The 25,752-nt window shown below is 44.8% G+C and overlaps 3 protein-coding genes across 4 annotated transcripts in view; 2 read left to right on the forward strand and 1 right to left on the reverse strand.

Moving 5' to 3' along the window:
* The window catches only part of AK8 (adenylate kinase 8), a 61,595-nt gene extending 57,070 nt beyond the window's left edge, over positions 1 to 4,525 (forward strand). Inside the window, exons 12-13 of one of the 2 annotated variants that reach the window (XM_065737486.1) lie at positions 1,785 to 1,865; positions 3,941 to 4,525. In XM_065737486.1, coding sequence (XP_065593558.1) covers positions 1,785 to 1,865; positions 3,941 to 4,184 — 325 coding nt within the window. In that variant the 3' untranslated portion in view covers positions 4,185 to 4,525. The remainder of the gene's footprint in view (positions 1 to 1,784; positions 1,866 to 3,940) is intronic. The other variant, XM_065737487.1, reaches the window with a different exon arrangement.
* GTF3C4 (general transcription factor IIIC subunit 4) overlaps positions 1 to 18,288 on the reverse strand; it is a 151,904-nt gene extending 133,616 nt beyond the window's left edge. Inside the window, exons 1-5 of the mRNA XM_065737455.1 lie at positions 16,467 to 18,288; positions 15,591 to 15,721; positions 14,569 to 14,657; positions 13,244 to 13,693; positions 11,008 to 11,374 (exon numbers count right to left, since the gene is read on the reverse strand). Coding sequence (XP_065593527.1) covers positions 13,629 to 13,693; positions 14,569 to 14,657; positions 15,591 to 15,721; positions 16,467 to 18,209 — 2,028 coding nt within the window. The 5' untranslated portion in view covers positions 18,210 to 18,288 and the 3' untranslated portion in view covers positions 11,008 to 11,374; positions 13,244 to 13,628. The remainder of the gene's footprint in view (positions 1 to 11,007; positions 11,375 to 13,243; positions 13,694 to 14,568; positions 14,658 to 15,590; positions 15,722 to 16,466) is intronic.
* An 826-nt stretch (positions 18,289 to 19,114) lies between these two features.
* Positions 19,115 to 25,752, forward strand: part of DDX31 (DEAD-box helicase 31) — a 42,145-nt gene continuing 35,507 nt past the window's right edge. Inside the window, 10 exon segments of the mRNA XM_065737444.1 lie at positions 19,115 to 19,470; positions 19,472 to 19,501; positions 19,503 to 19,554; positions 20,308 to 20,564; positions 20,744 to 20,819; positions 21,274 to 21,317; positions 21,780 to 21,850; positions 22,460 to 22,524; positions 23,330 to 23,374; positions 24,793 to 24,834. Of these exon segments, the coding sequence (XP_065593516.1) occupies positions 19,115 to 19,470; positions 19,472 to 19,501; positions 19,503 to 19,554; positions 20,308 to 20,564; positions 20,744 to 20,819; positions 21,274 to 21,317; positions 21,780 to 21,850; positions 22,460 to 22,524; positions 23,330 to 23,374; positions 24,793 to 24,834 (1,038 nt within the window).

Below are 25,752 nucleotides of genomic sequence, written 5' to 3' on the forward strand. Positions count from 1 at the left end.
GGGTCCCACCTTGCACTGGGCCACACCAGGAGTTTGCACTGCATGCTCTGCGTGCGCTTCGTTACGATGCATCAGGGGAAAAAAGAAATCCGTATTAGCAGCAATGTCTGTACTCTCCCACATCTTCCCCCGACACTTCTCTTTAATGGTGACACCAGACTGGATAATAAGAAGCATCTCGTGTAGAAAAGAAGGGAATCTCAGACAAGGCTTTCAGAGTTCATTTTGTTGGCAGCTTTTTAAGTGGAGTTTTTTAGGCTCTTCTGTTTCAAACACCATAATACTTCCTGAGTTGGTAACTATGAATTACGACAAGCTTTCTTGATACGCCAGGTTATAATCCTTTAGTGTTTTTGTTTACTTCAGAATATAATGGGGAGCCGTATCAATTATCATGACTGTATAAGTGTTGTTCCTCTCTGCTAGAATATTCATCTCGAGATACATCATCAGATGTTACCTGTTCTGACAATCACGTTTTTGTGCCATTGTTGGGCAACGGAAACAAAGAAAAACAAAATGTTAAGAGTGTATGGGATAAAAGAGTGTTGAAACTGCTGTTCTCTTCCTGTCTTTGGAATCTCTGAGATCTTGAATGTTTTATTCCTGGCTGTTGTTTTGTTACCGCAGTGTGAAAGGAAGTCATTATCTGTAAACATTTGAAAAGAGAGATGATTTTCATAACTTTAAATCCTACAAAGGATTCTAGTAATCTGCTCTGTGCATGCCGAGGCAAAGCTCAGCCTTTCATCTGATCTGATCCCACCCAGTCAGTGTAAAATATTCCTTTGGTGAATGTCTAAAGCATGCTGCATCACTGCGAGAGGCAGACAGCCAAAGTAGGATGTTGGGCCTTGAAGGCAGCAGCAGGAGAAGGTGTATGATAAAGAAAGATGTACTTACAGCCTTTGGGCCTTGTTCAGTTGGTAAAAGTTTGTTTTCATCAGTTTTCAAGGGAAGCATTACTTCTTGTTTTGCTCTAACTAAACCATTAGATGGGACCTTTGTCCTGATGTGCTTTGTTCCCTGGTCTCTTCCAATGACTGTGGGACCCCCCCCAGCCTGAGGGCACACATCCACTCAGTCTCACTATGAGAATTCATTGACGATTTTCTGCTGAAGAGTTTTTGAACCAGAATATAAAAAGGACAGAACCATTGTGTGGAGCCAACCTGCCAATGAGGGGTCCCTGTGGGGAGGGCACAACAGTGTGGCTGGGCTCCATAGCAATGTGTATTGCATTCTGGTTGTGCATTCTTGATTCAGGATCAGGGCTCTCATGTGAGACAAATGAAAAGAGCTGGGCAGTCTCATCCCATGCTCTGTTCACAGCATGAATCCTGCCCCCTGACACTGCAAGTCGGATGTTTTAGGGTGCTGAGCAACTGTGTCTTGCTTAGACTCAATGGGAATTGGAGATTTTGATCTTAAAACCAAGCAGTAATCTTTCACCTTAGCAGCAAGGCTGGTTGTCAGTGGGGGTCGTGCCACTCCGTGCTGACTTCTGTGCCCCAGCACGGGCGTCTGCTAAGCTCTGTCACTGCACTGTGCCATTCACTCCTGCCTTTGAAACGCAATAACTGCTCTCCTAGCTGGGACATTCAACAGGATGGGAGAGGAACCACAGAAGAGTCTGTGCATATACTACTGCCTTCTGATAAACTAATGCATAATGGGCATTTCCATGTCTGTGTGTCCTGTTCCATTAGGGTGAGGATTAACTCCTGCTCCGAAGGTCGCTGTTCTCGGGATGTTAATGCTCTCACTCATTATGTTCTCCATAGGGTATTTTTCTTCAGTCTTCCTTACGAATCCATCATTGAACGCCTGTCTCAGCGGAGGATTGATCCAGTCACAGGGGAAAGGTTAGCACTAATATCTCATGTTTAACGTTTTTTTTTTAAGGCTGCCAGCAAGATGAAAGCAGCGAGTAGACTTCATAGAAATCTAAGGAAGCTCAGGAATATTGTACTCATGTTCAGGGATTCCTTAAAAGAAAAGTTAAAATTTTCATAGCTACTCGAGTACCAGCTCACCCATCTGTTCCTGTTCTCCTCTCCACAGAGCAGGGCATTTTAAAATCCCACAGACTGAAAGGTACAGCAGCAAGTCGCTCCGTTCCTAACATTGTAATGGCAACTAAATTGGTCGGTAAAAATAATGCTGAGGGAAGATGTCTGAAACCTAGCCTAAATGCAGATGGTTTTCAGACATTCCCATGGGAATTTTGAAGGCTTTCCAGCTGGGAAAGATGGAAATCTTGCTGCGTTTTACTTCCCCAGCTGCTGTGATGGTTTTGTCTACCGTGAGATATTAATACATTTCCCACCCAGCAGAGCAAACTTGTTTGAGTCCCAGAGTCAGTGTAAGATGTGGTGCTCAGATATGGTGGTTTGTCTCACGGGCACTCACGTGGCCTCGTTTCACTGGTGACCTCAGGTTACTGTCTGCTCCACCCTTTTGTTTTGGGGGACCACCCTACATCTCTGCTAGAAGTAGGGCTGCAATTCCAGCTGTCACTTGTGCTCTGTTTTATTATCTCAAATGGATAATAAATATATATTATTATGGATATTATTATTATTATTATTATGGATATCCCCACACCTAAGTGGTGCAGCACCGTTGTACATTCTTAACACGTCAATGCCTCCTGTTGTATCAGTCCCTCAAACAGAAGGCCCTAAATACTGGGTTTGTGCCAAAGCAGTGTGATTATTCAGACATCTCACTCTAGGTGCAACATTAGCTGGTGACAGCAGCAGTTATTTGCAGTAAGTGTTCTCTTTGTTTTAGTAATAAGCGATGCAGTTGTTCAGAAGAAATGAACAGGACGAAGCAAATCATTCACACGTCTTTGCATTTCTTATCATTAGGATTAGCCTGTTTGGTATCTGCTCCAGTTAACACGCTTCCTTCTTCCAAAGTCTGGGTTTTATTCCTTCCAAATTCATTGTGAATTGAATTGTTTTAGATGCTGTGTCTAATCCCCATCGTTATATTAAAGCTGCACCACTGGCTGCAGTGCGGTGAGGAGGGTGGGTGGCCTTCAGCTGTGTCCTAAATAATCCTCATGTGGAATGAATTTTGTTCCCACACTGTGGTACCACCTGGAGCTGTAACTCAGTTCTGTGCAGAGGTCCTGCTTTCCTCCTTCTTTTGGCATCTGTCCCAACAGTTTCAGGAAAATTGGCTTTACTACAGATGCACTGTTTCTGTGACATCCGAGGCAAAGGGCGCAGGAGATGATCAGAAGCAAAATTACTGTGGCAGAAAATTTAAATACGTGTTTGCAAAAGAGCTTTTAGCAATTGCTGGGAGCCTCTGGCAATGCAGAATTGTTGTCTGAGTACTTCTGGTGTCAGCAGTCTGGGCAGAGCAGGCCGGGTGGAAATTCTCTGCCTGCTGAGGACTGCTGAGTAGTGAACCCACAGCTGGGGTCCAGGACAGCCAAATTCTGGCATTTTGGAAATCAGAGGTAACTAAAATCTACCTCAGAGCGAATCAAGCTCTTTTTATCTCCAGCTACTGTAAAAAGATACCAAGAATTACATTCTACCTTTTATCCTCCCAGAAATAGACACAGGTAGGAATCAAAGGTTGCAGGTAAAGCTGGTTATCTGGGGAGTGGAAATGGAGCAGATCCAGAAGTGCTTCTGAATTTGCAGCATTGGGCACAGGACAGGGGTTCCTCTGTACCTGATGGGAAGCATATGGACACTAGCAGCAGTCTGAGTACCACTCTCAATAGTACCTCTTGGTTCTTGAGTATCTGGCATTAGTGAGAGCAAGGAATGCCAGGTAACTTGCCCACTTACCCCAAAATATCCAACGTAGACCAGAAGTGAACTAAAACAGGGAAAACCATGGAGTTACTCAGGCAGTGGCTGCTGTGTCCTCAAGCAGAGCTGAAGAGGTGGTGTCTCTATCTCCTCTGCAGATACCACATGACACTCAGACCAGCACCCACTCCGAACATCCAGGCCCGTCTCAAGCAGAACCCCAAGGACAAGGAGGAAAACATTGAAAAACGCGTGGACATCTATCACAGGAACATCAAGGATCTGGAGGACTTTTATGAAGACGCCTTTCATGTCAATGCTGATCAAGATCCGCATCCTATCTTTGAGTTTATAGAAAGCTGTATCATTAAGCCCCTCCCATGCAAAACAAAAAAAAATTAAATGCTCTTAATTAAGTCAGGATGATTTCTTGGATAGTTGGTTTTAAATTTTTCCCTGTGATGCTTGGATCCAGGCACTGAAGTGGCAGATTGGCAGGGAAGCAGGAATTCAGCCAAGCAGTGTTAGATTCAGAGCTCACCAAGGTGAAGTACAGAGCTTTCAGGGATTTTTGTTTGTTCAGCTTTTGTTTTGTGATCCCAAGTATGAAGGGCTGCAGCTAAGGAAGCTCCTGTTTGATTCAAATACCCTTTCCTGACTCTGTGATTGAGTAATTAGCAGTTTTGTCTTAACCACATGATACCCATGGAGCTAACTTGCAATATTAAAGCTGTTAGATGTGCTGTGTGTTTTATTCCCTCGTTAACTCAACTTGCTTAAAATCTTCTGGCAAAGCAGCATTGGGATGGTCCCTGCATGGCTGCCCCAACCCTCCCTGCGACCCACTGCAGTCACACCACCAGGCAGAAACACTCAGTACAGGAGGCAGTATTTAGAGCCATAAAAAACTAGTAGCAGGTTCATCACCTTTTGAAGTCAATTAAGGGCATAACGAGCTGCCTGAGCAGCTAGGTTACCACATTCTGTTCTCTGCATGGAGCAGGGCTCTCAGCCTGTGTCAGAGGCTCTGCAGCAGCTATCCCATCTAATTTCCTGTGGCCTTGGCTGGGACGGTGGGTGCCAGGTTGTTCTGCTCTGCTTGGATCACATTGCCATCAAGATTCAGATAAGCCTTTCTTAACTAGAAAATCTTTGGTGAGAAGTATGGCACTGTTAGCTGGAGTCTGCCTATGGGAATGGGCATCTTCAGTGCTTCTAAGGAGGGAATGTGATCTGTTGTTGTGATTCAGGCAAGCACTGAGTTTGATGCCTTTATTATAACCCTATTTCTGCTGTGTACATGAGTGTGAACTCCCCCTGACCAGGGGGTGGGGGTGCCTCCAAGTTCTCCTTGAAGTCTTTGCCTCTGGGATGAGGTAGGAAGCACGTTCCTCCAGGAGCCTTTTGCTTTTGTGACATCTCCACTCCTACTGCTGTCAAGTGTGTCTCTGTTGCTGTCTTTAATCGTGTATATGGAGTGCTGGAAGGGTGTATGTGTTCAAATCCTTCCCCACGCCTGTAGAGAAAAGGAAGCCATCCACTGAGCTGTGTTATTTGGGGTGGGAACGATGTGAGTTTAAGGTCAGAATTCTTATAACTTTTGGGGGGTTTAATGAGTGGGGATTTGCCACACTTGAAGGTGGCCTTAAAAATCTCAGGAGAAGTAACTTTTGAAATCAAAGAAAGCTGTGGCACAGCAACGTGAGTTGAGCTCTCTGTGCCTCTTGCCCTGAGAAATCCAGCTGGTCGTGCCAGGAGCGGCCACGCAGGGCATGACTGCAAAGCCTTGTTTAAAGCTGAGCTGGAGCACTTAGAAGTTTTACCTGTTACAAATGTGCTGCTTGGTAACCTGTTTGGGCTGCTGTTTTTTATGCTATTGCTCTGAAGATACGCCGTAGCATTCATGCATAATTGGGAGCCCTTCTATTAATAATACATGGGAAGCTCATCTCGCTAATATCACCTTCATCTCAATGTTCCAACTAAATATTTTGATAGATGAAATGGATAGAGAGTGTATTTAAATACTGTTTGTACTGCGGCTGGGGTACAAAAGGGACGGCCGGTCTTTAATTAGACAGGTACATCTGCTTAATTAATTTAGCTGTAAAGCCCTTTTTCCTCTTCATTCTTTCATCTATATGCGGACGCTATATTAGTTCCGCTCTGCTGGTTCCATAGAAACTGAGAAAAAGAGCTCGTCTCATTGAGATGCACTTGGCATGTCTGGCTATGCAGTCTCAGGTCAATGGTCAACCCCCAAGGGTTTGCAGCAGGCCTGAAGAGCAGAACGTAAGGGTTAGCAGAACATGCTAATACTCGTGTACAACTCTCCCTCGGAAACAACTAAAACAATTGACATTCATTTAATTACTGTAAACGAAACAGCCCCTGCATCACTTTGCATAGTAAAGCCTGTTAATACCAAAAAGGTTCAGTGGATGGGAGGAGGAATTAGGTTTTTATAATTGGAATGCAACACTGGAAAACCAATTTGGTAACTGTTCTTGATTTTATTAGCATCTTATTCTGGCAAAACAAATGGTAAGCAATGAGAGAAACAGGGTGAAGAGGAGGTGGTAGGGACACAGCAGGGAACAGACGTTACTTATTGCGTGGTGTGCCTGGTCCTGAAGAGGACATCTTTTATCAGTTTTCCAAAGACACTGTGCAGGGAGGGCTGCTTGGAGGCTGTGCTATACTCAGTATATTATGCTGTTAATGATGTAATTCAGCAACGAGATGAATGTGTTCAGCTGTTCCACACAGGTTCACATCCACCCACTCCAGACAGGTGGATCCTTCATGTGCTTCTGTGTAGGAAACCCAATCCTCCAGCACTGCCTCTGCAGGGACCCCTTGTAAGATTGACCCTGCCTTTCTTGGTTTCTCAGCTTTCCTTTAAGGGCTCAGGTGCATACATCTCAGGTGATGGTGCCAGCACCCACTCGGGAGGTGTTGTAGAGCTGTATGACTGTAGGGAAGAAAAGGAGGAGGCATTCTTACAGTTCCTTAAGTTTTTTGTTTTAGGGTAAAGCAGCCTTGGCAGGCTCCTATGCCTCAGGGTCTGCTTCTCCGAGATGCAAACTGTAGTTCTGACCCTGTCACTGCTCATCTGTGTCCAGATGCCAAAACAGAGCCTCGGAGGTGACTTCTGTATTGCTCTTACTTCATACAGAAAAGTGTCTATTCCTCTCTACAGGCAGGCTCTCCTGGGTTATGCTCCTCTTTCTGCAACAAGAACAGTTTCTTTCTATGGAAGAAAAGAGAAAGTGATTGTCAGACCCCTTTCTTGAAAGAAAGCTGCTCCTTTAGTGTAACTGTAGATCTGGAGCACTGCCATGCAGAGGTTTGGGAGCTGAGGAACGCGCTGAACCTACACAGGTGAGGAGGGAAGGGCAGTGTGGTGAAGAACCCAGGGCTTTACCACCAGAGTTGTATGAGTGACTGTAACAACACTTTGGGACTCACTGTAAGGAACTCTACTGACCTTCCTCTACTTCCACCTAGTACGAGCTGTAGACTGTGACCTCAGGAGCACACATCAGTGACTGACAGTGGGCAGGGCAGGATGGCTATTAGTGAGGTCCCGGATTCCACTCAGTCTGCAATCAGCTTCAATGGAAAGGTCCTTGGCAGCACAAGCTCTCACAGAACTGAGTGTGCTCCTCACTATGCGAGGTGGCATCAGAGCGAGCCAGTTTGCACCGAGGAGTCAAAGTTACAAGTGCTGTAGCTGGGAAGTCATTGTCCAGAGCCATGGAAGTCATCACTAAGTCATGTCTTATAGACTTCCTGTATCTCCCTTCCTCTCTATGTAATAACAGGAGAATAGTGCTTGTTCACCCCCAGCCCAGTTATTTGGGTGTTTACAGACATAAAGTGCTCAGCGTTCCTTATCTGTTTTAACCAAATGGTTTCCATTGTAAATAATTTCTCACAATTAACTAAATGAGGCACACCTATCCCATTTCTCTAGCAAGCTGCTTTCTTAGAGCTGCAGAACAAAAACTTTCTTTTCCCTTCTCCTATCTTTAAAGATTAAAAATCAAGAGCTAATCTTTTTATCTTGCTTAAGGCGACCTGGGCTAAAAATCATTTATCCTTTTGTTCTACAAACGAGGCCCAGGGTTACAGCAGTCAGAGATTCACAACAGCTGCCTGTCTGTAGCATACGGCCCCCTTGAAACAAACAGCCCCTGGCTCTGCATTCACCTTTCCTATAGCTCCTGCATTTCAAATCTTTCGTATGTCATAGCTGAGAAGTCTGACTTTCAAAAGGCACGGGCTCAAACTTGCTGCTCCCTGCAGTCCATATGGAAGTGAGTCTTTCATTAAGTGTGAAGCCTTATGCTCAAGGACTGGGTGCTTCACGTGTCATCTTCCTCTTGGCACTCTGTGTCCCTCCCAAGAAGTCAGTCCCTTAAAATACAGACGTTACAAACAAGTTCTTTCTCTGTTTATTTGGAATTAAAAAAGGAGCAGGATTACAATGCAGTATATAAAACATTCATCCAGGTTTGCTTCACGTTTACAAAATGTGCCATATACATAGCATCGATATTCACAGCAGCTTCGACAGACCCTCCCATGAGCTGAATCTCAAAGGAAAAGGTGAGGAACTAAAGATTAAAACTCATCTTTGCTTTTTGTTTAGCTTGGACCACGAGGTCTGCCAGCTACAACCCTCACACCCCAGAATGGAATTTGAAGTAGCACGAAGAGGTCCATTAGATTAGCAGAGCAATTAAATTAAAATCGTAGGGGAGAACAGTTCTGTTTGGATGGCTCTCGGGGTTCTCCCTCTCAGGGCTGGCTTCCCATGTGTAGTGTTCAGTAGGAATGCTACAGGGCTGGCGTGGCCCAGGAACTCCTGCTGTAGGCACTCAGCAGTGTCTCCACTTTGTGATGGAGATACTCCAACTCAGATACCCACACTTGGAACGATTTAGCTGAAGCCTACAACAGTGCAGGGAATTACTCTGTTTACTGCTCTGCAGAGTAAAGCAGTTAATGTTAGTACAGGGCCCCACGTGCCTGCTGTGTTGCAGCAGTGAAAACAGCACTGGCTAGTCATGCAGAGGCAGCTGTGACACTGCTGAGGTCCCTACCCAGATGACAGAGCAGCAGGAGTGCTGGGCATCTCAAACGAAGAGAACTAAAAACTGAATCAGCAGTAAGAAAATAAAACTGTGGAAAAAGAATATTCCTGCTGACAGCAAGGGTCTGGAAACATCTCCAGTGTAAACTATTAACGCGTCCTTTGTATGAGTTAGAACTGAGTATAGCAAAGGGTGAGCACAGATTGACAGTGTGGATACAAGGTGCTCCTCCACCAGAAGTGAAAACAGCTCTGCAGACACTGCTGTACAGACACACTGGCCTCCATTTAACTGTGAAAAGCCATCCTGGATGGGGACTTCCAGGAGAATGCTGAACTCTATCTCGTTCAGACTCCTCCATCTTCTCGAGGCACAGCAGGAATCTCAGTGTGTAGAGCCAAGCTCATGTTCTGCTTACCCACCCAGGTGGGGAAAAGCAGCTCTGCTGATCTCATTTAGCAGCGTGGCAGTGAACGAGCAGCCATCCCACAGCTCTGTCACAGGATAAACCCTTTCCCTTGTCACTGTACACTTACAATGCAACTGTAGCTTGTGCATTTACAGGGCTGATAGAGAAAGCTTCAAAGGGGGGCTGAGAACAAACAGTACTGGTGACTTCTTGGAGCATTTCACCTCTATTTACTGAGACCTCAAACTTTTTCTTCCAGTTAATTTAGACTCTTACTACAAATCTCCCTTCTGCTGTGACTCCCAATGCTTTGAGGCTATGTCTGCTGTAGCCCTTGCTTCCAGCTGCACAAATAACAAACTGGTTCTCTGCAGCAGCAAACTGTGAAGTTCACCATACTGTGGTGGGTTCTGGACTGCTGCTATCAGCACACTTACCACGTGTCTGCCAGAAAAAACAGCATGACATTCTTCTCCTGGGTCTCTCTGATTTCCTATCTGGTGGTGGCAACTGAGATGACAGCACTTGTGCCTTCAAGGCTGCCCACTGTTTCACCAACTGGGTAAGCAATAACGAAGGGCTTTGTATTTGAGAAGTTAAACTTGTGAAACCAAGCCTCCCACAGATGTTAGTTCAGGACATAACAGCACAAGTGTGGTATCTTAACCTTTAACTAGGACTCTGCATGTTTGCTTTCAGTTTTCACATCAAGAAACCTTTAATGGAGATGGAATAAATAGCATTATGCTGCCCATAATCACTGAGATACATTAGCCAGTGGAAAACCTGGTGAACTTAGGGAAATCAGGGAAATATTTAGTGCCTACGTGTATTAGCAACCATAGTATTTCCTCTCTAGAAATATACAGTAGGATTAATAGGATCAGGGAATACAAAAGAGAAGTAATACTGAGTAATAACTCCCCATGCCATAGCTACATGGAAGTAAAATGGCAGTGATGAGCTGTACTGTCACCAGTCCCAGAGCAGGAGATGTAGTTTGGAGAACCAAGACAGTATCATCGTGACCACAAACTTCCACCTTAGTTCAAACAATGGCATCTAGCACCAAGCCAAAAAAAGGCGGTCCAAGAGCAGCCCAGAGCTGTTCTGCCACTCCCCTGAACAGCCCGGGTTTCTTCACTCCAGCAGTGACAAACTCTTGTAATTGGCACGAGGCACATCTTAAAGCCATCAAGTTACTTACAGAACGTGGCATCGGTGGCAATTCTCAGAAGCAACAGGAAATACTACAATCCTTCCTTAAAAAAATAACAAATTGAAGTAGTATATCAAGAACTGCTCAGTCTGCTCGAGTTTGTTCCTCCTCTGGAAGTTTGGCACCTTGGACAGCCACAGTGTTTACCACCCAGTGCTGAAGCAGTTGAGGACCTTTACTCACTCACTTATCTTGGAAAACTCAGGGCACAGAGTGAGATGCACTGCTTTCATGGGATTTTTTTCTTCACTTGGTGCCTCAGAGCTGACTGGGCCTGAATGCAGAACTGCTCTCCTAGGTACCACCTTGGGAAGGCAGCTCTGCTCTCAGCAGACCAGCCCAAGGACCCAGCAGCAGATGTTTGTACCTCTGTCAGCCACTTCCCCTCTCCTTACATGGGGTGAGAGCAAAGGTTTTGATAAGGAAAAAAGGGATAATGCACTAGTGTGCAGCTCTGCAGGCTGTTACAGCACTTCAACAGGAATGAGACTAAACCCAGGCCTGCAGGCCACGTGTCCAAGGCAGATGAAAGGTTTCTTGAAGTACGTTTCAGCTGGTAGCTGGGCAGGAAATCCCAGCAGGATAACATCTGAGGGGAAATGCTACTGGTCTGAGGCTATGCTGCTCAATCTATGCTAGTTAAAAACACACTCAGGGACCAATGGTTGTTTAAAAAAATAAATAAACCACAGTACCTCTTTACCTGTTGTGAATGGGTCAGGGTGAGAAGTGAAAGCTCTGTGCTAAAGGATCTCCACTGGCATGCAGACAAAGCCGACATCATTGGCTTTAAAACTCCATTCTCCCAGCAGTCATAAACCAGGTTAAATAAACTGGCAATGGTATACTGAGTATCTACTGCCTTGAAAGACAAGGAAAATAAACATTAATGCTGAAACATTAGTGCTAGGTGTACTAGCTTCTACATGTCCAAAGCATTAACACTCTGGGGAAATTCAGGGGAACCTCTGGAAGTCATAGCCAGGTTTTCCTCTCATGATAGCACAGTGACCCTTTCAGCCAGCCAGCGTTAACACCGAGGCATTAAACTAAGATCAGAGTTCTTGTACACAGCTCTGGAAAGCTCACCTCCATCATCAGGTGAATTTCTGAATGGGGATACTTACTCACTGAGAGAACTGGTCAGGACCACCTGGCCAAAGTCTTGCTGCTTCTACTTAAAATGCTTTCCCTGTCCCTACAAATCACCCTTCTGTTCACATCAGAAACAAAGTTGTGCTCCCTCCACGCCCTGAATGCTGGGAAGGACACAGATGCTGTCTCAGGTACAGTTTCTGCCTCAGACTGCACACAGATGAGGCAGCAAGGTTCCTCTGACTTTGTTTACGAGATGCTATCATGATCTACCATTTCTTTCTTTGCAGACACACCAAAGTCATTTCAATTTTCAACGCACAGCAATAAAAAACTAAACATTTCTTTAATACAGTTATGGTATCACTTCCAAGGGTATTTACAAACAAGACTAATTATTTTACAGATGAATGTGCTTCTGCTGTTCTAATCTATGATATCAGTGTTATTCTCAGTCAAAGCACTGTCATGCTTAATGCATGAAACACCAAATAGTGAGGACAGCTGAGTTGTTTTAACAGCTGCAGAACAATTGCTCCTGCTAAAGGTTAAGGATCATTGAGGGAAATATGCATAGTCATTAAATCAAGGAAACCTGAGCACCAATCCACACATGCACCGTTGGAGACTGATACTGTCAGATAGTTCCTTGACTTTTCTCACACAGCTATAGGGGACTTCACATACAATGAGGGTCACAAACAGAGCAGCACATCTGAGTGTCCCAATTCACACTGAGGAATGTAAATACATGAACTTCGTGTTGACAACTTTTTTAAGTTAACAAGACAACTGTACCATATAACTGTATATATGTTAGAGGTATCATTCCTCCAGCACTGCATAGGAAGTTGAAAAGGATCCTCTTGCTCCCTATGTGAACTAGATGCAAAAGACAGATTCTTCTTCTGAAAGCAGAACAGGTTTCTGGGCTTGGCCATGCTACATCACTGCCTTACTTATGAATCTCTGGAGGAGAAAGGGTTATACACGAGCAGCTTCACCAGCTGTGGAAAGTACCTGGAGTACATCAGCCAAGTTGGGCTTTTTGTTTTGCTTTTACCACATCACTATGAAAAGAGAAACTGATTTCTGTGAAACAACACCTGTATGGGGGAGACTCACCGTTAGAGGAAACCCAGGTAAACTGGTCATGGATTTGGTACTGACTTGCATGAGAAAATATGATTCTTGTTGGTGAAGGGTTAAATGAAATGAAAAGCACACACTGGGAACCACTAGGAAGCAGTCAGAACTTTTTTTTTTCAGAAAAAGAAAGTTGGACAGGAGACCTGAGATTGGAAATGTCACATATATTAGTGTTTAATCTAGTTGCTAATAGTTTAAAATCCATTACATTAAAAACTCTTCTTACTGATCTATGTGTGATCCAGGCAACAGTTTACCCTCCTCACTGTAACACTGTTAGAACAGCTCAAAGGCAGTTACTCTTCAAGACCAAAAGTGAAACCAAAACGATGGCCAGCTTCTTTCCTATGGCTGCAGCTGACATTTGCTTTGCTCTTCAAGGAATTAGGACCACAAACTGTTTTGTTCATTTAATATTCTGCAGCAAGTGCCAGTAGTTCTGGAAAAAAGCAAACAAGCACTACAAATTAAAGCCTGCTCTACCCACCAAAGCTATTCGAGAGGCAGCTCCACTGTTCTCTCCTGGCTTCTGGGACATGGCACAGTCGCCTGGCACACAGGACAGTTCACTGTGTGCTTAAGACTTCAGCTTCTCTTCAGTAAAAGGAAGCACGTCCAGCTGCTGACACGTCAGTGGGGTGCATTTCAAAACTGCTTTATGAACTCACTCTTCCAGATGTACTTCTGCTTCTGGAGCGTGGAATGGCCTTTGGACCTGGGGAGTTTGTAGATCCTCCAGCATTCTACTTCCAGGCTCAGGGACAGTGTCCTCCCCTTTCAGTGAAGTCTATATTCCCACACTTGATATCATTCTACACCAAAGGGAGCTTATGTAGTAGAGAAAATAGTTTTGGTCTTTACACAGCTCTTCTCTAGAACACAGGAGAATCACAGAATGTGCAAGGTCCTTGTAATAACCTCTTGATCCACTCAGGATCTGCAAATAAGAAAACAGTGTTTTTGAACACACTACAGATGCAGATGAACACAAATGGTGCTGAAATGGACAAACCACACAGTAATCCTGAAAGCCTGCATATGTTCACCACGCAGGATTAACTGAGAGCTCAGGGAGAGTCCAACTCCTTTTCTGACTTGATAATTTCAGCAGCTGACAAAACTGAGGTGAAACAGTCAATGCTGCATTATTACATACTCAGCTAAGTGGTCTTTGCTTAGACAGGAAAAAGTCATACATAACTCAAACAGGAAAATGAGTTGAAGAATCACGATGCCAGAATTTAGCATCCTTGTTTTTTAAATGAAATTAGATGCACTGCTTCCTGCAGTCTGTAATTCCTTTCTCTCTGTCCCACTCCAACATGGAGGAAATGAAGGTTATGGCCTCTCTCTACAGAGGTCTCAGTTCTGTAATCGATCCTCACTGATGATGGGAACCCTCACACCTTATAGAGAGAGGAAAAGTACCAACAGAATTTGGGCCCTAAGCCAGCAGGGTGCTTAACTTGTGCTGGATCAATACAAGTTACAGTGAATGTCAGAGACATTCTGTATCTGCAGAACTGACGTTCATTTATTTCTTTGACTTAACTATAAACTGCTGTAGCACTTCAGCACAGGTTACGTGTTTACCAGCTGTCATAAATACACCATGGACAACTTAATTCCCATAGTAGCTATTTTGTAATTAACATCTACCACTAAGGGCACGGCCAAAACCAGGGCAGCATGAAATACATACTTGTACCTTTGTATAGCTGCCTGAAAATCAGTGAGATTAATTCAAGCCTCTGTGCAAATAAGATATAAGAACATACAGTCCTGCCCTTTTGGGCCCTAGGAATGATTTACCTTCTGGGGTTGGATGCCGTGCAATGCTGTCATGAAGCAAACACCTCCTGTATACCAAACTCTGACAGGACTGGTAGGTTAGAAAGCACCTGTGAAAGGACAAGTTGCTTTTAATCACAAAGCTTGTGGTTTGATCATCTTATAAGCTGCTTGCACACCCTGCCCAGAGCCTGGGCTCTGTTCCCAACAGACCTCCCCTCCTGATATACATCGGGTTTGATGTGAGCCACATCAACCACAAAGGCTGATAGTTCATTCATTCAAGTAAGTGAAACTTCACAAGAGCACACTTAATTAAAAAGCTCCAAACCCAACTTTCTAGGGAAAAAACATTCCATCATTGGCCAAAGAACTTCAGCACACAGTGGAAGAGGCAAAATGTTCCACAGCCACTGCACAGGGGAAGAAGCTCAGCGTCTCCAACCAAAAGCAATGGCCATTTAGTCAAAATAGCTCTTACATCTCTTAAGGAAACTGTAGGTGTGAAAGGCTTTTCTCAGACTGCTGCCATGCTACATCTGCAGGGACAAACAACACCCTGATGCGTCGATGCAGAAAGGTTTCCTTTTCTAGATGTCCCAGAACATGTCTGACTGCTCAGTGCAGCTGCTGCCTGTCATCTTTCTCTTCTCTGTTTGCAGTGTTGAAGTAGCTAGAACTCTTTCATGTGCTGTCCCAAAGGACAATGAGTGCTTCATTTCCCATCCTCCCTCTGCTTTCTCCCTGTCCCATCCCCACCCCCAGCCTGAAGAAAAAAGTTACGTGATCAAGAGCATTTTATTTGGAAAACAGCATACTGATAAGAGATCCAAGTCCAAACTACAGTGTCTTCTCTTTCAGGGATGAGGACAGATAAGAGCCAACAAAACAATAACAAAAAGAAAGCAATTAACTGCAGCATGGCAACACACCCCACGACTTCTTACTCCAACACTAAGTAGCTAACATAAAATACTTCATAAACATGTTTAATTTATGTAGGGGGGGGAAGGGGAAAGGCAAAAACTCTAAGAACAGATTACCTGAGCCAAATATGTCCATTGGAGCAGACTGCCTGTTTGCGATCAGTGAATGGCAAGATCTCTTTACACAAGCTGCAGTGCTCTGGAAAAGTCTGTTTGTTCATTTTCTTTAAGATATGCCCAATCAGCACCTGGGAATACACAGCAGTCAGCATCATTTATAGCAAGACAGCTGCCTACTGAAAGGTAGGAAGGTCTCTCAGGATATAGTGATTTCTGAGTATGATACAGGATGCAAGGACCTATCCACTTCACTGAATTCATGTAAAGTAAGGCTGTCAAACAGATGCTGATTTATTCTTGCTTTGTCATGATCTCCTAGATTAACCTGTCCTGTACTAAAGGGGTACAGAAAGTAAAAGCAACAATGTTAGGTTAATTACAAATGTAAAAGCCACTGGAATAATTGATGATGTACCACTTTAGAAGATGCCACTGTTGGTTACAACAATGTTTTTGTGTGTTTTGCTGTGGATGTGCTACAAAAACCCCCCCAAACTATCCAAAACCTACAGGGGGATGTATGTGTTCAGCAGTCATCACAGAGGATCCATAACATTTATAGTAGAACATCTACATGATCAAATTTGTCTTTGTCATTTTAGTAAGTACAAACCACATCCCAAGAACCTTTAAAACGTGACAGCAAACCAAACAGATAAAACAGAATTTGGAAGTCAGCTCTTCATCAGTGCATGAAGTAGAATCTTAAGCCTTCAACAACTTAGGTCCTATAGGGCATACGTCTTACCTAGTGAGGATTGCATGATTACAGTTCTCTCTCCCACCCAAGCTGTGTTCTCCTTTAAGATTGTGGAAGGGGGTGAAAGAAGTAACTTGTAACACCAAATCCCCAGAGCATAGAGGTGCACTTACTCGTGCTGTTCTGTCATCATATCCATCATCGGACATTAAGAAATCACAGACTCCTCTGGTGGGAATACTGGTGTTTTCTGTAATCCATGTGTGCAGATAAACTTCTCCCAACACCCGTTTCATGTGTTCTCGTGTCAAGTGCATTTCTACTGCCTCAATTTGTGCCTGTATTTCAAGAAGCTTTTCTTCCATTGGCTCGCGGCCTCCTATGTCACTTGACTGGGGAAGAGAATCATCTGCAGTGTCATCTACGTCCATACCTTTGCCTGCATCGCATAGGCTCTGCTTGCTGGCTTGTTTAGAAGTTCCTTCCTCTTGGTCATCTTCAGTGCTGCCCATTCCCGGGGAATCAGATATCAGGATTTTTGCATCCTCGTGTGAAGGTTTCCACACCACTTCTGAGGGAGCCTTCTGCATTGACTGGTACAAAATCCTCAGGAGAAACAGCTTAAACCGCCAGAAATAAGCAGAACCACAGCTCTCAATCTTTTTATCCAGAGCTTCCTGTAAAAATTGAGGAATATGCTTATCCTTCAAGATTTTCCAGCGTACAAGATCTGTCAAGTCCACTTGCCGGAAAAGGTTCTGAACAGAAGATTCCAAGAGCTGAGCAGCTGCCTCCTCAAAAGTCTTAAGAGTAACAAACTGAACTTGGTAGCTTTTGTTCACGGGGTGAAGGCCGTTAGTCATGCCCTCGGTCGTAATAACTGCTAAGTATGCACCGCAGGGGCTAACAGCTATTCCATGAGTCCTCACAGAGCCAAACACTTCTGAGAGCTTAATCAGCTGGTGCTCAAACTTTAAAGCAACATCTGTAAAGATAGGAATCAGCTGCCTTACCTTTCCATCGTTGGAGCACGTATACACTGTGCCATTCTGTTTGTCCGCCGTCATAGATACAATTGGCAAAGAATGCAGCCCTGTCACGTGGGAATTATGGACATTCAGACCTGCCTTGGATATCAACAGAAGACACCAAAACACATAAGATCCTCTTGCAGCCACCACTAAGCTACAACTACATTTCTGGTAGGGATGGTAAAGAGGAATACATTTGATACTATGCACCGGCAACTGGTCCATCTCTTGCCATAAGACTACGGGCTGTCTGAGAGTAAAGTAACCTTTGACTGCTTTTAGATTGACAGGAAGGATTTTAACTGGTCCGAAAGCACTCCCTACAATAAGTCCACTCATCTTTCGGTTGTTATGTTCATATTCCCACCAAGACAGGACACTCGGAGAACTTATTCCAGACTCTATGGTATTGCAAGAAGTAATTGATTCCTTACCCAGAAACGGAAGCTGAAATTGCCAAACCGCAATGTTACTGTTCTCAAAGAGCACCGCTAAGAGCACGCTGCCAACGTCCCGGCACTCGTTGTTGTGTTTCACCTGCTGAGTGGTACAGATACCCGACCACTCCATGCGCACCGGGGTCTGCATGCTGTGCCGCCTCTGAAATTCAGAGAAGTCTTCCAGTTCCCCCCTGGGAGCGTCAGCCTTGGTCAGCCTGTAACTGGCTTCATGCAAACGCTCCCCGTAGATCTCCGTCAGGTCCACCAGCTGCACCCACTGCAGCCTGTTGAGGTTCGCGTGGATGGTGAGCCGGTTGTCCATGGTTAAAGCTGCGAGCAGGCACCTCCCGTTGGCGTCGCAGCCCAGCGGTGACCAGCTGGAATACTTGAATCCTCGCATGGGGGGCAGCGACTTTCCCTCCGGATTGAACACGCGATCCAGCATGAAAGTCTGACTAACCGTCGGATCCACCGAATTTGCAAACTTCTCTTTACATTCCGCTACCTCCTTTTTTGGGCCAACCTGAGGGATAACAAAAAAAGACTCCGGTAAGTTTCAAAACGTCACTTTGAGAAGGCTTTTTTTTTTTTTTAATTAATTACTACAGAATACAATAATAGAACCGTTTGAGCTGGGAGGGATCTTTAAAGGCCATCTGCCCCAACCTCCTGTCACAAACAGGGGCACATTCAGCTCGGTCAGGTGCTCAGAGCCTGCTCCAGCCTGAACCACCTGAAACAGAGCATCTTCCATCACAACCTCTGTTACAGTGTTCAAATTAATAGTTATTTGACCTCCATCTTGGTCTCTGTAGCCAAACTATGTAAAAGTTCTGACTTGCAACCGTTAAGGTTGGAAAAGACTGCAAAGATCACCTCGTCCAACCATCAGGGTTCCCACTGAGCTGTGATCTCCAGGACTTTGGGCTTTTCAGTCTTCGTTTGCTGGATGTTTTCACCCATCAGTTCTGCAAGCTGTGTGCAGGGGTATTTCAAACAACACTCAGAACGGAGTAACGCGAAACACAAATGCTTTATGTAACCACAAATGTCATTTTGGAACAAAAGTAAAGGATAATCAGAGCAGTGCAGCAGAGTCATTGCTCAACGAGATGCTGAGCCGGATCGGACTGCTGTGTGCGCTCCTCACAGGAATAATAAGGAGCATAAAAGACACGAACTGGAAGAACAAAGCAGTCCCCGCTGCGGAAATCTTCCAGCCCCAGCAGTAACACGAGAAGCATTTCATCTCAACGCCCCGCTCAGCTCCCCCTCCGAGCGCGGCGGGGTCCGCAGCGGCTCACCTTGAGCAGGCAGGCGGCGGCGGGCGCGGGCACGGCCGTGCGGTGGATGACCATCTCCTGCCCTCCGCCGTGCACGTCGCTCAGCTGCTCCAGCACGGCGATGCTGCGGGCCGTGCTCACCGACACCCGGTGGTCCTCCGACCAGGCCAGCGGTTCCAACCCGCTGACCCCGTGCTGCAGCCGCACCGCCGGCTCTCTCCTCACCGCCGTCAGCCGGAACCCTGCGCTGGCTGTCGCCGCGGCCGCCGCCTCCTCCACCAGCGACTCGAGCCCCAGCGGCGGCTCCTCCTCCCCCGCCGCCGCCACCGAGGGGCTGCCCCCGCCGGCCGCCATCTTACCGCCGCCTCACGGCCGCCCCGCCCGCACCGCGCATGCGCCGCCGCCGCCGCTGAAGGCCCCGCGCGGTCGGGGCTGCCCCTGCGCTGCCTGAGCGCGATGGAGGCGGACGGGCCGCTGCTCCTCAACCTCGTCCCGGCTCCAGGGCGGGTAAATGCGCGGCGACGCTGTCGTGCGTGAGCGGGTTCGTTGGGAGGGGAACGGCGGGGCCGGAGCGGCGGCGGGGCCGGTGCTGATAGGGCGCGCTGAGGTAGAGCGGCTCCGTGTCGCTGCGGGCTCCCGTTCGGTTCGGTCGCTTTCCGAAGGTGCGCTTGGCTGATGGCGGCTTCCTCAGCGCTGCTCGGGGGTGAGCACGGGGAGGGCCGGGGGCTCCGGGCAGCGTGAATCTCTGCAGACCCGGGAAGGAAAAGCAGCGCGGTGGAAAAGGGCTGGGGAACGCGGAAAGAGCGATAGGGACAAAGGAAGCGAAATTAGTTTCCTCCTTCGCTGTTTCTGGAGGGAGAAATCGCTTTTCAGGTTGGGAGATAAGGAGAACCCAGTTGTGATAGAAGACAAAGAGCTCAGACGCCTTGAAAGCTGGCAGGCATTGGGTGGAGGACGGGGTTCTTCCTCCTGAGAGAAATAACGAAACACACAGGGATTGTTTTAATGACACGAGGGCATTTATTTGCAGAGCTTTTGGGAATGACTTTTTGCAGCTGAACGGTTCCTAGTGTATTTACCAATGTATGCTGATGTATGAAAATCTACCCTTGTTTCTTTCGTTAAGGTGCAGAGCATTTAAAAAAGGGATCGATTTTTGGACTAGTGTTTCTGTTCAGTGTGAGTGAGGTACGGTACCATTTACTGAATCCTCATTCATTAATGTGTTCTTGCTCTGTGGTTTGTTTGCTGACATCAAAGCAGCCTAATGCTCTGAAAAGAAAGCTCCCACTGTCACCACATGGAAACCCACCTCTGAAACGCAAACCTAAGCCGTCAGTAAACAACTTCAAGAAACGTGCTGCAGAGACTGACACCAGGGAAAAGGGAACCTCATCAAAAAGATCCCTTCCTGGGAAGCAACTGACTGCCAAGCAAAATGAAAGCCAGAAAAGCAAACTTTACATTAAGACATCCAGCCTGTTTAGAAACAACCCTGACATCCCAGAAATTCACAGGTATCTTACAGCAACAACAACGAATTTCAATACCTGAAATTCAGAATCTTCTAACCCTTGCTTGGGCTGTCTTTTTTTTTTTTTTTGCCTGTCATTTGATTTCTTTGCTTTCTACACAAAACACTACTCTGTCATTTTTAACCATACCGTATGCTTTGCTTTCTTTTCCCCTAACTCAGAAAAGCAGTGCAGCAGGTGCAAGAAAATGTTTTCACTACAGATTCTTTCAGCCAGTTGGACCTCCATCCACACCTGGTGAGTGCTGTGGAGGCTTTGTGCCTCAACATGCCCTGTTTGAGAGGGGGTGCTTGTTGAAAGGTGTATTCATGGCAACTTGGGCGGACTTAGAAGTGCTTTGATTGTGTTGCAGTCTCTCAGCTCTGCGTTCCAGGCAGTGTCCTGACATATCATTGCACACAGTGTCTCAGCACCCTTCTCTGTTTCCATCTGTAATGCCAAAACCACTAAAGACTATTTGAGAGTTTCAATATTTTAGCAAATCTGGTATTCTGTGTTGTACCACCAATGGTATAATTCTGAGGAGCCAGCAGAAGTATTCTGAGGACACTGAAACTTTTCCATTTGGTTGTCCTGGGCTAGTAGAGAATAAGTATGTGTTTCTGGTTTTTGCTTTGTCTTGTGCTACAGAAGCAACAAAAGAGACAGTTTGATGACAAAACCTGTTTCCTCCTGTTAATTCTTTCTCTAGATAGCCACAATAACTACAGTTCTGAAGATATGTAGCATGACCAGGTAAGCAAATCCATATAAAACCTTCACACTTCACTAAAAACCTTCACACTTCACTTAAAGCTGATCATATATGATTGTTTCTTTACATTTAGTTGGTTTGTGAAGGTAGCAGTAGCTGTTAAGCTGACCCACTTTCCATGGGGTTTATTTTTTGCACGTCTTGGAACAATAGATGACTTTTAAGTTACATGGCAAGTTGTTGTCATGGCCAGAGATGGAGCCTTGGAGTCCTAGCTCCTAATTCGGTGCTTAAATCATAAAACCATCTTTTTTTTTATTTATCATATCTGACGTGTCTGTAGACTTCCCTCAAAAGTCACCTTTACTGGTGTAGCTATACAGCAGAGAGGAACGTGTGGAATTCGGGGTAAACAGTTTTGAAACAGCCACTGTGTGTTAAAACCTTGGCTTTCTATGCTCTGCTGCATCTGCATTTCCTAACCTGTTCTTTTTGTTACACAGTGTTCAGAAGCAAACAATTCCTGTGCTGCTGCAAGGCAAAGATGCCCTAGTGAGATCTCAGACTGGCTCAGGTCAGTGTTCAATTGCCAGTTTCCATTCCTAAGACATTTTAAGTTGGATCTGAAATAAAGAACCAAAACATCATGTTCCTTATGAGAGCTTATGAGAGTGACAGGCTCAGAACCCTGGTGTGGGACTGCTAAGGCACAGACAGATGCTGTGCAAACTTCTGTAATAACACAGTGCACAGTGGTGGGACTGAATGTTGATGTGCAGCTGCCAGCTATTGCATGTGGGCCTGTTCCAAGGCCTGTGCTGGGGATGCAAGTCCAGGAGGCCAGTGGAGCTGAGCAGCACACTCATATCAAATAAACTTATGCTGCTATGCTTGCTGTGCAATTGACTGTCTTGATGTCACATTTTCTTGGACGGGTGGAAATATTTATCTAGATGGATTCTGCCACCTCTCCTTTTTAATTTAAGCCCTGAGTGGATGATCTGCCAGTTTTCTGTACAGGAAACATTCTACTTAATTAAAGCGTTTCCATTTTCCAAGTTCTGACCTCAGTTTAAGAATAGTGGAGTGAATTATACTTTTATTTTCTGCAGCACTACAGTTTCCTTATATATATTTTTTTTTTTTTCATGGAGACTCTTTCAATTTTCTTCCTTTTATGAAGGTAAAACTCTGGCCTATGGAATTCCACTTGTACAGTCTTTACAAGGAATGAAATCCAAAATACAGGTAGGTGTGACTTAGTATATTTGGTTTTGATACTAAGATTAATAAAAAATAAATTCCGTCTGTTATTTGAAGTCATCAGTGTCTATTCTTGTTACAAAGGCCAAGCAGTCCTCTTTAGTTGTGAATATGGTTTATGTGATAGTCCTACACTGGTGAGGTACTGATGATATAAGAAAAATGTCAATGTTCTTCTATGTAAAATGTTACACATTCAGTTCTACATCGTGCAGCAGCTAAATGGGCTATACTGTAAAGCCTGAAGCAGGTGGATTGCAGAAGAGACAACAGTTTAGAATCTTGGAAAACTGAAAACAAATGTTACTGCCATGTCCTTAGAAACAATAGGCTTCTGATTTTTTGAAATCAAGTGGGATTTGCTAATTGCTCCCAATTTGGATCATCTGGTTGACCAGAGAGTGCTGCTGCCAATCTGCTGTCATGGAAAGGCTTCAACCCATAAAAAAGTTGGGGTGCTGCATTTCCAACCCATCCTGGATTGTTAAGACTGTGACAATGCATCCAATGTGAGAATATTTCTGCCACTCAGAAGTATGAGAGAGAAACAATGTGTGTGGAGTACAACGGGGGTTTGGCTGTGGGTGGGTGTCAGAGCAGAAAAGTGAAGGCAGTGAGATACTGATATTGGAAAAGTGATTTTTGTTTAAGGGGAGGGGAATACCCCCAGCTGCGGTGTACAAGCTTGTTCTGAAACCCATCAGAATTTTTTTTGTCAGCTGTTAGGCATTAGAAGTGGGAATGCCATGTGTATAAGCACTGCATTCTTAGCAGTCTTCTCTGTTTGCAGCGGAGTGATGGGCCTTACGCACTGGTATTAGTCCCAACAAGAGAGGTAGGTGACCCTTTTTTTTTTTCAGTCTTGCTGAGTGTTTGAATGTTGTTTTTGTGGAGCAGATGTGGACCCACCAGGGCCTAAAAACTGTCTTAGGAAACATCTGTCCTTTTGCCCTCACAGAAGGAAAGTGTCCTCTCAGGATGCGTGTTGACGCTTTTGCTTGTTGCCATGCTGAAACAAGTTACAAGAAATGTCTTTAAGTTTCTCCTTGCAGTGAAATATCAGTTGGGAAGACTGGAGAAACTCTCAACACAGTGCATGGGGGAGGAGAAAAGCCTAACTCATGAAGGGGATGTAAGCAAAGCCATGGAAATGAGCTTTGCAAGTGTGTAGGTTTATACACATCATTTTTAAAGCCTCTCTTTCAAATACATAAGTGAATGCTGAAGATGAGGCTATCAGGAGTTGGTTTCTCCACTGAACTGTCTTCTATTTGATCTATATGATTTGCAATTGCCAAGGCAATTTCAGAGGAAGGTATCAACCTGTTTCTTTGTGCATCAAATAATAATAACTCTGGTGTGGAGAACTGATTACAGGTATCTAGCTTGGGTTGCAGTATTTCATACAACTTGCAGTGAGATATCATCTCAGGTCTGTGAAAAGAGAAGGATCTGAAGCTAGTTTAAATTTTACTGCAGCAAGCTCACTGCCTTTCTAGGATGCTCCATGAATACTAAGTGTGTAGGAAACTGCTTCAGTTAAGAGCACTTATGCAGGTAACTTGTAATTATAATTGGTATCACTTTTACTTTCCATTGAAGGCAATGGCCTTTCTTGAGGGCTCAGCAGTAGTCTGCAGCGTGTGTAGTCAGAGCATTTAAAAAAGCTTTTCTGCCATAACTAAGCCCTGTTCACATATTTATGTGCCATGAAATGTTTCTTAGTCACCAGAAACTAGATTGGCATCTGTGTTTACCACCTCTGTTCTGCTTACTGGTAAATGAAGAGACAGTGAGATCCAGAGGTGTGATTGCTCTGTGGGCAGGGGAGGGAATAACATTGCCTTTCCTGACTGCTAGAAGATGACTTTTTTTAACCTGGGCTGTGCATTTACTTTTTGTAGTGATTTTCCTCCCAGAAGTTGCACAGCTTTCCTTTTCACTCCTCCAGCAGAACAAAATCTTCTCTGCCTGCAACTTATTTTCTTCCTAGGGCATTCACAGAGGCCAGCAGAAGCCCCAGAGCTGCCTTGTGGACCTGAACCAATGAAGAGGTTTCTGAACAGGTCCAAATATAATAGATGAATTATTCAAGATAATAAAATAGCAGGCAACTTTTGAAAAACAAAAACCATCAAGATTCTGAAAATATATGCAATTGGATTATTTTATGGATTTTTTTGAGCCTAAAAGAGACTTAGTGTCCATTAGCAGGCTTTCTTAGGACTTACTATCTTGTGTTGATTTCCCTAGCTTGCACTCCAGACTTTTGATACAATACAGAAGCTACTCAAGGTAAGAATTGAATTCTCTGTTGAATTTCTGGCTTTCTTGTGCTTTAATCATCTTGGAAATGCTTCCAATTCCATTTTACTGAAACTCACTTAAACCAATGGGTTTTGGGTGGGGAGTAGAAGTTGTTTTGCCAATTGAAAGGCTGGAGAACTGCAAAGGTTTGTAGCAGTCATTAAATGGTGATGTGTTCTTTTTTACTGAGGCACAATATCTTACAGTGGAACACATCTGAATGGTTTATCTGGTCCATACTCTCACTCCAGCTTGTTTTTCCTTGAAAGTAACAATGCACTTTCCAAATCTTTTTTAATGCTGCAATTACTATTAGGTTGTATCACGCTGAGGTTTAAAGTACTTTAGTCTTTCATGGTAGTTACAAGTTGTGAAGAGCGGATGTGAAATTTGGATCTGGGCTGTAGCATTCTGTCAGGCCCTCAACCAACTGAAGGTGATCTTCAGAGGAGGAAGTATGATTGCCTCCCTTCTAATTTTTCACTTTCTTACATATAATTTGTAGTAACTATCCATTGCCATAGTGACCCGAACCAGCTGATTTAGGTCATGGTTTGAGTGGACCATGGGAGGACTGGACAACTGGAGACTGTAATTTGCTTGTGTAATTACTGAGGGAGAAAAAAGCTGGTTGATCTCTTTTTGGCACTCTTGATGCTGGCTGTATGGATCATGCTATGACACCTTATTTTAAACCTTACACAGGATTGCTTTTTGTTAGAAACTATTTTGTTGGAGTGTTTTTGGCAAGCACTGACCCATGCAAACTTAAACTTATTTACCAGCCATGCATTTGTTCAATCCTTACAAGCTGTGCTCTGTGTCTGTCCTGTGTTTCTTCTCAAGTGAGGCCTGGCTGTCCTGTGCTTTGATTATCTCCCCTGTAAATATTGGGCAGTGTTGGAT

The sequence above is a fragment of the Cyrtonyx montezumae genome, unplaced genomic scaffold, assembly GCF_038088225.1.
Source record: "Cyrtonyx montezumae isolate F1298 unplaced genomic scaffold, pur_monq_1.0 scaffold_20, whole genome shotgun sequence".
Lineage (NCBI taxonomy): Eukaryota > Metazoa > Chordata > Aves > Galliformes > Odontophoridae > Cyrtonyx > Cyrtonyx montezumae.